Source organism: Stegastes partitus, unplaced genomic scaffold, assembly GCF_000690725.1.
Source record: "Stegastes partitus isolate 25-593 unplaced genomic scaffold, Stegastes_partitus-1.0.2 Scaffold437, whole genome shotgun sequence".
Lineage (NCBI taxonomy): Eukaryota > Metazoa > Chordata > Actinopteri > Pomacentridae > Stegastes > Stegastes partitus.
Window position 1 is genome coordinate 18,238 of NW_007578168.1, and position 10,219 is coordinate 28,456.

Sequence of the window (10,219 nt, forward strand, 5' to 3'; positions counted from 1 at the left end):
TCTTGTGAAAAATGTCACAGGAAATGTTTCATTTTTCATTATCCCAGTGGGGACAATGCAGAGCTGTTTTGGCAGCATGAGTGAAACCTACACATATTAGACAGCTGGGTTTCATTTGTGAGTGAGTGAATCCAGCTCTGCCTCAGTGGTATTTTCTAGCTGGAAAATTCGCCTCTAATAAGTTGTTTTTTTGTTTTGGTTGTTGGTTTGCTTTGCTAAAAAATCTTAGCCTAGGAGGAAGGTGAAGACGGAGCTCTGTGTTTACTGTTACATGCTACAGCCCTACAGATCAGTCATTTGCTGGTGCTGCTGCAGGATGACAGCTGGATCTCTGACAGCTGGAGCTCTGACAGCTGGATCTCTGACAGCTGGAGCACAGCCAGCAGTCAGCAGAGCACCGCCTCATCCTGACCATCATCCCAGCTCACACGTGGGATAACTTAAAATAGTATACTATAATTTGCACATTTATAACTATATGTACTGACTTTATGGATGTACTCCTATGTAACACAGCTGTACTGTATAGTTAGTCGTGCGTGCCGTTATCTCCCAGCTGACAGTGTCTGGGTGTGACCAGCTCCGACTCAGCGCCGGGTCAGTCCGCACGCTGACATGTGACACTCACACACAGACAGACGACGGACAGAAGGACAGCGACCTGCTGCTTTGCGTCCACACCGAGGCAAGTACACAGCTTTAGTGCCACGATGACAGCTTTGATATGCAGCTCCATCACCTGAGTAGTTTTCTGTGCGATTGCTTTGCAGCCGGATCAGAAAGTTCAGCTGCAGCCTGATGCGTCTTTTTCTCTGGATTAATCGGTGCTGATGTCTGTTGCTCCTAATGCAGCTGCTGAGTCACAGCGTGGGACGTCATTAAACACAGTAAGGTTTTCCTGTCCACCTCTCTTATCAGCATGAAGGCTGTCCTGCTCATTAGAATGACATTGGAAGTAATTTGTACAAATGTACTTGCAGCACCCGTGAGTCATCAGGCGGTAGTGGTCAAACTGGGATGTAAAGTCACTCTGAGTCACGCAGGAAACACTGTGAGCGCATTTCCGATGGATATCTTGGATGTTTAAACTATTTCTTAGGAGTACGACTTGCAAAATGAGGTTAGAAGTGTTTTTTGTAGATTAAAAGTCATGGGGTGGAAAGAAAGTCCCCTTGCAATGGAATTAATCACAAAGACACTGTTGCCCACAAAGTTGACCTCTTCTTATTAAATGATTGTGACAATGCCATTTATTCTTGATAGATAAAGCGTCTTCTCAAAACTTTATTGATACCTACAATACATATCACTGTACAAATTCAACCACAATTAACTTTTGCAAACTGTGTATTCAGGCTTAAACAAAAGTGGGTTATTGGACAATAGGATTAAGGGCTTTGTTCCAAATTTTCAACCTTGATCAAATTAATAAACACATATTTGAAGGGATTTCATGCAATATTACTCTTTCAGATGTCACTCAGTCTCGAACATTGAGTCTGGCCACCCCTGACACGGGTCAATGTGTTAAAGACATCATGGCATTCTGTCCACAAGCTTGTTGATGGTGTCAGTGGGCAGGACGTCCCACTCTTCTCCCCAAGTCAGAATTCGCTTTAACTGGGTAACTGGGACTCAGTATGTAATCATTGCACCTGGTCCAAAGTGATTACTGATGTGTGTAAATAGAAATAAAAAGAGGAATGTGTCTGAAAGCAAAAATGATTCCAACTTTATGGGCAACAGTGTATCATTATGTGCCCAGAATAGCTCCCATGTGGTGGGTGATGCATATATAAGCTGGCGGCCTCTTAGGCAGAAAGAAAACTGGTAATGTCCCCCTTTCCTTCTCATTTTCCAAGAGTCCTCTACATCAGTGGTTCCCAACCACTGGTCCGCATACCAGTACCAGGTCGTGGGTCATTTGGTACCGGGCCGCACAGAAAGAATGAACATTTTTTTATTGGTTTATTTTGTTTCCAACAGCACGATGTTTTATATTGAAAAATAACTAGCTGGTCTTCCTGTAACTTCCGGCTGTGCTTGTTTCCCACACTTTCATGCCCTGCGGTTAAATCTATTCTAACCACTGCCAAAATGAATTAAAAAACATTTTTTTCTGGAGAGCTTCTTTAAAAAGAGGATGAGATGCTGAGATGGAAGAAACAGTAAATGTAACAATAAAAAGTCATTTGATTAGTTTGTGACACTTTTTAATAGAAAAATCAATTATTATTTGTTATGTGCACACTGACCGGTCTGTAGAAAATAGTTTTGCTTGAAACCAGTCCGTGGTGCAAAAAAGCTTGGAGACCGTGGGTCGACATGATTCAGAGTGACTAACTGCTACTCATGCTTGTCCTTTAACAGACATTATTATTACCAATGGTGTTCAACGTAACACTGAATGCTGTGGAAAGTTTGAGTAGCTGTGTGTTTTTTTTCTCTTACAGTCTGTTTCAACCTGCAGTATAAAATAAGATTCAGTGACCAGTAATTATTTCAGTGCAAACTTTTAACTAGTTACAACAAACTATTTAAAGGTTCAAATACGCTCCTAAGAAGAGAACTACTTTTAAAGGTGATTTTCACCAACTGTGAGAGTTTATCCAATAATGCTGAATGAACTGCCATGTCTCTGAGCTTTGAAAATGCAGTGAATGTGCAAACTCGGGTGCTGAGCTTTGCAGGGAGACTTACTGCTTGCTGACCTATGTGGCTTTTTATTGGGGGCTTGGAGCGAGTGGTTTCAGTGCTTTTTAAACTGACTCCTTTCTATGTTGCACTTGCATGACTGATTTGAAACTGAAATGGCATGTCTGTCTGCACAATGAACAGCATTTTCCATTGCAGCCCATCTGTATTTCTACTAATGGATGCTGAAAACCCTACGTACTCATTTAGCAGAGAGAACAGCCATCAGCTGTTGTTGTGAGGGGAGGTGCGAGCAGCAGCTGGCTCTCTTACTCAGCCTGTCTCCTCTCGCGGCTCCTGGCACCAAACTGTGGAAAGATTGTTTCTGATTTTAGGGGGAGAAAATCTGTTTTTGATATGACTATCCCACATCCCATATCCACAATTTCTCAGCTGTGCTTATTAGCTTGCTTGCTGCCTCCTTAAGTAAACACAAATCTGCCTTTGCCTTAGCTTCATAATATTTGCCATGTGACTTAAATTACTTGTAATCAACAGGAAAATCTAATTCGATTGAATACGCCTCTGAGAATCTATATGACTCACGTCTCTGCTCGTCGGAAAGAGGAGGAAAGTGTTTAGATTGTTTCTAAACACTCTTGACCTCCTCAGAGACCCTCTCACTATCTGCATCACAAATGATAACTAAGAAGGTAGGGTTTTTATACACGTTGATTTGTCACATGTTTAAATTACCATGGCGACATTCCAAAATAAGAAGTAAACTACCTTCACAGTCCTGAAAACCTGGTGTTGCACCTAAAGTTGCCTTGATTACCTTAAATCCTGCTTTTTAGTACAGACAACTGGAAACAGTGACTCATTTAGATTCTGAACATTGTTTGTTGCTACAGAACCTAGTGGCTGAAATGGTGAGAAATTAAGACACAACTGCACACAGATGATCAGAAAATATTTAATCTCTTTAATATCTCCTGGATATGATCAAAACAGGACTTAAGACAGTTGTGCACATGTAAAAACTGTCTGAATCTCTGTAAACTCTTTTTAATAACAGGCCATTTAATGAAATACATAATATCAGAGGGTGCCAGATGATCTGGTTAAGAGGAAAAGATTTGTTGTTGAGCCTGTTATGGCTGGGCCTATGGATGATGCCATGAGTCTTTCATCCAATGGACAGACTGCCAGTCCACTGTCTTAGACAGCAACTGGTGATGGTAGTCGGCTATCTTAACATGAACTGACTTTATGACGTCCTCATTCTGTCTATAGAATCTCCGTGCTTTGTGTAGCAGCACATGAACTAGTTCTCTACCTGCTGCAGGTTCAGGTTGGAGTGGTCCTCTAGCGTGCACTAGATCTGCCAGAGAACAGAATGAGAACTTCATTACCAGCTACAATCCAACACAGTGGAATTAGAATGCGTATGCAGCCCTCTTACCAAAGATGCAGCTTACTGAGCTGAGGACAACCTTCTAAATACAATATGTAGGCCTTCATGTAACATACTTAATGACAAAGTATGTACGATTCCTCTGAAGCCATATTTCAAATGACGATCATCCACAAGACTGTCAGATCACCCACTATCACTGATATGTACCACATATATATAAAGTCTAACAATTCATAAAAAGTTTTCAGAGAATAAATTGATCCAAATTGAGGTTCATAAACAATGAAAAATTCCAAATCTATATTGAAATAATACATAAAATATTTAATGCTGAATTAAAACAGTAAAGTTTTCAATAGGCACTAATTGCAAACTGCTACTCTGATTACAGAAAACAGTACAATGTAATATAATATTGGCCATTTACTGTTACATTATACCCCAATAAACACACCTCCTATTGTTTAAAAATAATTGTATAAATCCATTTATTCTATCACAAAACAATATTTGTTATCACAGAAATAGCAAATATGAATAGTGTACTGCTGTTAATAACATACCATAATGTTCTGTTAAAAAAAATGTTATGGAATAAATAATTAAAGTGACGCCTTTTTGATTTTAAAGGGTGTAGGTTATAGTATTATTCACAGCACAAAAATTAAATCCTCAAACTACCTACTCAAGTTTGCACAGTCCCATATTACTTTAATTTTAATGGAAAATGTATGTTAGTTTTCAATTTAAAATCAAACATTTAATCATTTACATCAAGAACTTTGTGACAAAAAATGTTTTCAAGGTGAAACATTCTTTTAGAAGAAGAAGAAGAAGAAGAAGAAGAAGAAGAAGAAGCTTTATTGCCATTGTACAAAAAAAAATAGAACGAAATTTTGTTTGGCGTCATCTTTGTGGCAGCTAATATGGTCACAGTCTAAGAAAAAAATTAAAAGGTGGTTTAAATATTAGAACAGCAATTAAATAAACACTCTATTAAAAGTGCAAAAGAGCATTTGCTAGCATGAGTCCATAAACTGGGAGTGTCATGGTCCTTGCAGCAGTTTCTTCACAGCCATGGGGAAAAAAACTGTGTTAGTAAGGGCTCTCATGACTCTGAGTCTGACAGAGGGGAGGGTGGTAAATAGAGAGTGTCCTGGGTGGGCGGGGTCATTCTGGATCTCTGTGGTCTGTGAGAGGAGATAACTCTAGCAGATCTCCTCTAAGTATGGGAGTGGGGAGCTAATGATCCACTGAGTCGTCTTGATGACCTGCTAAAGTTGTTTCCTGTCTGTAGCTGCCATACCACACTGTACATCCATAGGTCAGGACACGCAGAGGTGGAGGGAGTTTGTTCCTCCTCAGTGTTCTGAGAAAGAAGAGAGGCTGTTGGGCCTTTTTGACAACGTAAGTGGTGTTCACAGTCCAGCCCAGATCCTCTGAGATGTGCAGTCCTAGAAACCTTGACTTCTGAAAGTCAGTGATGACTTCTTTTGTCTTTGTGGAGTTGAGGTTGAGGTGGTTGTCGCTGCACCAGGCCGCCAGTACTTGGACCTCCTTCTTTTAAGAGCCAGCTTTACCATAGATTACCTGCTATTTGGAGCTAGCTGTTCCAATCAGACAGAAATCATTGTGCCAAACTTTGTAATTCAAATATCACAAATTGAAAGTCCATCAAAAATTGTTTCTTGATCCATGGCAAATATCAGAAATAATTGGGGCTGAAAACAGCCACCTTAGCTGGGATGAACGTATGAACCAAGCACTTCACTCTTCACACTGTTGCTGGAATCCCTGGTGAGTGATGTTGGCCCTTTTCCCAACAGGGACATATCTGTTTGTGTTAGACTGTGTTCCATAACATGAACAGGTAAGACAGCAGCACTCCAAAGGGAGACCCCTGCTTCCATAAGTCCCATGGTGCCATCATTGCCTAAGCTAAATGTGAGTGGGTGGCACTGGGACAGGGGTGTTCCTCCAGTGGATGATGCACTCAGGGTCTGTTTCCTCCCTACAATGCCTCTGTGGCCCTCTGGTCAACTATCATTCCCCATGGAGGACAAGATGGCGGGCGCTGGCAAAGATGTCTCACCAGCACACCAAACTGCTTTCTGAAGAGTTATTGAGGTTCAAACTGCAGCAGCTCCAGAGGCACCACCTCAGTCTGTCAGTGTCATCTTTGATTGGCCCTGTCATTCCTGTAGGAGGGTGAATGATAAGTGCCCATTCGCCCATTGCTCTAGGGCAGTTCTGCCCTATCATTGCCCCTGGGGAGAACTGCTGATTGTTCTGCAGTTCAAATAATATGCAGTTTACTGCATATTTTAACTAATTTGTGAAAGACTTCTCGTGTGAACTTTTTCTGTTAATTAGCCAGTTGACCTTTCAATAAAGCCAAAACCATTACAATACATTACATGACGCTTTATATAGAAAACTAAATAACAATATATCGGGAAACGTTTACATACAATACATACAAGCAAGACTAGATTTCTATCAGTCTTTTTTTTAGAAGGAAAATGGCCTGGGACACAATCGGTAACAATATTGTCTGCTCAATAAGTCGGTTGTAATCCAGCTGGTCTTTGTTTCAGTCAGAGGTTGTGGCGACCTCTGGCTGCTGGAGCACTTTATCTACATTGGCAGTTTTGAAGATGTGCTGGCTGTTTTGGTAAATGGTAAATGGTCTGCACTTATTCAGCGCTTTTCTACCTCAGTGGTGCTCAAAGTGCTTTGCAATGTTTTCTCATTCACCCAGATACCCAGGCAACACCCCTGAGATAGAAGTATCCATGCTGATCTTATATTCTGATGTCCTGCTCAAAGCCTGTGGTGTTGTTTGTCTCTGGCAGTGCTGCACTAGTTGTCCAGTGACAGTGGCAATGATATCCAGCTCTCTAATGCAGCTCCTTTTCCTGCCACCTTTTGACAGGGTACTTTTGTGCTGCAGAACAAAATTACCCTGTCAGAGCCCACCTGCAAGCTTGAAGTGCTTACCCTCAGGCTCTGAATGCCGGTCCTCCAAAATGATCATAGTGCTTTCTGCCAGGGACCCCTCGTCCCTACCCAAGCTGAGAGGGATGGAGAGGCCGGACATGTTCTTCCTCTGAGCTTCAACTCTGTGGCTCTCCCTCTGGCTGCATGCCATCCGCAGTGCCTCTGCAGTCCTCTTCCTTCCTGACTGGACAGGGCGTCACCAGTCCATGCCTTCTACTGTTGTTTGGCACACTTCCCTTCCCAGCACAGGAGAAGCATAGGAGAGAAAACTGTGCGCATGGAGAAGATAGCCTTCCTCCTGAAGATTACTCTAAAGGGTTTATCTCCCCATATTTCCTGGTTCCAGAGAAATCAGGAGGTCTGCACAATGTTGCAGCTGGCTTACACTGTGGAGACAGCTGCAGCAGTGAGAATCATGTTGTATCAAATCCGATTTGTGTCAAACTGATCAAAGACAACTTCTTAGACATCAAACAAAAAATAAGAATTTGACCGAATAAAACTCAGAGGCAAAAAACATTTAATCTCAAAAGGAAAACTTGTAACTTGCAAACAAATTATTTTTACAATTGTGTAAACTATCCATCCATCCATCCATTATCTGTACACCACTTAATCCTCACTAGGGTCGCGGGGGGGCTGGAGCCTATCCCAGCTGAGTTAGGGTGAAGGCAGGACACACCCTGGACAGGTCGCCGATCTATCGCTGGGCTACACTGAGAGACAGACAACAGTTCAGTCACAAATCTTTCACGTGCGCAGGCTTTTTTCAGGGTGGGTTTCATTTGCTAGTGAGTTTTTGATTGACAGCTCAGTGTCCCAGCTGAAAGTTGTTCAGTACAGTACAGAAAAAAAACACAAGCAACAGCAGCACTCGGCAACTACTACCTGCTAATCAACTTTACTGGATTCCTACAATAATAATGGAAAAGTCTTGATTATTTATACTAATTGTTTTGCTGGGTTAAGTTAGAAGTAAGGCTACTTTTTGCTATGTAAGTTAGCTTTTACACAGTCAACTTTAGCCAGTTTTCTAAGTAGCCTGATTGTATACTGCTTGTGTGTGTGTGTGTGTGTGTGTGTAGAAACTTTATCAGCTTGTTTTCATTTCTGGTTGGTATGCCATGATCGCTACTGAGTCATTCCAGGTCACTCAGCGAGATTAGGGGAGGTCAGTTTCTTGACCACCTCAGAATCTCTTGGAACTTTGGAAGAATGATCTTTGGCATCAGAAACTGACATCTGCCAATTTTAAAGCTGAAATTTGTAATTTTTTTCTCATAATGCCATAAAAAAATATTTTTTTATGTCTTCATGCTCCTGATTAGTTTCAGACACAAACCTTAGCCACCACCATCCATCATCTATACACCACTTAATCCTCACTAGGGTCGCGGGGGGGCTGGAGCCTATCCCAGCTGACTCAGGCTGAAGGCAGGGGACACCCTGGACAGGTCACCAGTCTATCACAGGGCTACACTTAGAGACAGACAACCAAGCACACTCACATTCGCACCTACGGACAATTTAGAATCACCAGTTAACCTCAACATGTTTTTAGACTGTGTGGGAGGAAGCTGGAGAACCCGGAGAGAACCCACGCTGCACGGGGAGAACATGCAAACTCCACACAGAAAGATCCTGGTGCTGTCACCTGGACACAAACCAGTGACCTTCTTGCTGCAAGGCAACAGTGCTAACCACCAAACCACCTTGCAGCCCTCCCAGCCACCACTTACCATGTAATAATTATAGTCAGGAGCAGAATGATTTTAGCATGGAGACGACATGGAAGGATATTGAAATTTGGCACACAAGTAGATGATACTTCCATATCTTACTACCCTAAATTTCATCAGCCTACCCATGATTCCATCTGGCTGCTTGGAAATGAATTACTTTTTTTGTTCCTGTGTCAGCTTTGATTGGCCACAACTCCCATTTCTACTGAAGCTTTGTAAGCATCGGTAATGTCATTCAGATATTATTCTCACAATAAAATTGATCAAATAGATCCTGTGTAACCCCTGTGATAGACTGGCGACCTGTCCAGGGTGTCCCCTGCCTTCACCCTAAGTCAGCTGGGATAGACTCCAGCCCCCTGTGACCCAAGTGAGGATTAAGAGGTATATAGATAATGGATGGATGGATGGATGGATCCTGTGTATTAGCAATATATTTTTACTAAATTTTTGAAAATCCATGGGCGAGTGGAAGGTGGTAGAGGGGGTTGTCCTCTTATTGCAAGGTTGGCGGTTCGATCCCCCGCCCCTCCACAAGAGTCCTTCTTGGGCAAGACACTGAACCTGAAGTTGCTCCCAATGGCAGGCAGCACCTTGCATGGCAGCTCTGTGGCCATTGGTATATAAATGTGTGTGAATGTGTGTACAAGAAAGCATTGTAAAGTGCTTTAAGTACCACGAAGGTAGAAAAGCGCTATATAAATACAGACCATTTACCACTTTATCTGCGATTTTTTAACAAATCCTGCATTTGGAAGTGGAAAAAAAAAAAAAAACAGTCTTGATTGCCAGAATTTCCTGCATTCGCTCCATTCACCAGAAACTTCTGAACATCTCCTGAAAGACTCTTGAAGACTTTAGGATGTATACTTCAAGAAATGTGGACATCTGAAAGTGGCATCATGCTCAATTTCCAACTCGCGAGAGATTTATTGAAAATTTCTATTGGATAAAAAATTATGAAAATGTTGGAATTTCAGAAAAAAAAAAAAAAAAAAAAAGGCAGGTGCCAAAGATCATTCCTGCAACGTTTCAACAGATTCTGAGATGGACAAGCAACCAGCTTCGCTCAATTGACACAGAATGACCTTGATATTTAAAAAACAGGATAATATGTCATATAAACCATTGGAGACTGATGGAGATGTCTCATTTTTACCTTTACTGTCATCTTTTCTCTCTGTCAATAACAGTGAAACAATAGTATCTGAGAGCATCATGAGGGCTGGTCCTGGTTTCCGTCCTAAATACAGTGGCTTGCAAAAGTATTCATCCCCCTTGGCTTTTTTCTTATTTTGTTACATTACACCTGTAATTTAAATGTTTTTTTTAATCTGAGTTTTATGTCATGGATCTGCACAAAACAATCTAAGTTGGCAAAGTGCAATGAGAAAATAATATATAAAAATAGAATTTTAAGAAA

The 10,219-nt window shown here is 41.5% G+C and overlaps 1 protein-coding gene across 1 annotated transcript in view; it reads left to right on the top strand.

Moving 5' to 3' along the window:
• The first annotated feature begins 735 nt into the window (after window positions 1-735).
• Window positions 736-10,219, top strand: part of pip5kl1 (phosphatidylinositol-4-phosphate 5-kinase-like 1) — a 34,574-nt gene continuing 25,090 nt past the window's right edge. Inside the window, exon 1 of the mRNA XM_008286168.1 lies at window positions 736-887. Within this exon, the coding sequence (XP_008284390.1) occupies window positions 831-887 (57 nt within the window). The 5' untranslated portion in view covers window positions 736-830. The remainder of the gene's footprint in view (window positions 888-10,219) is intronic.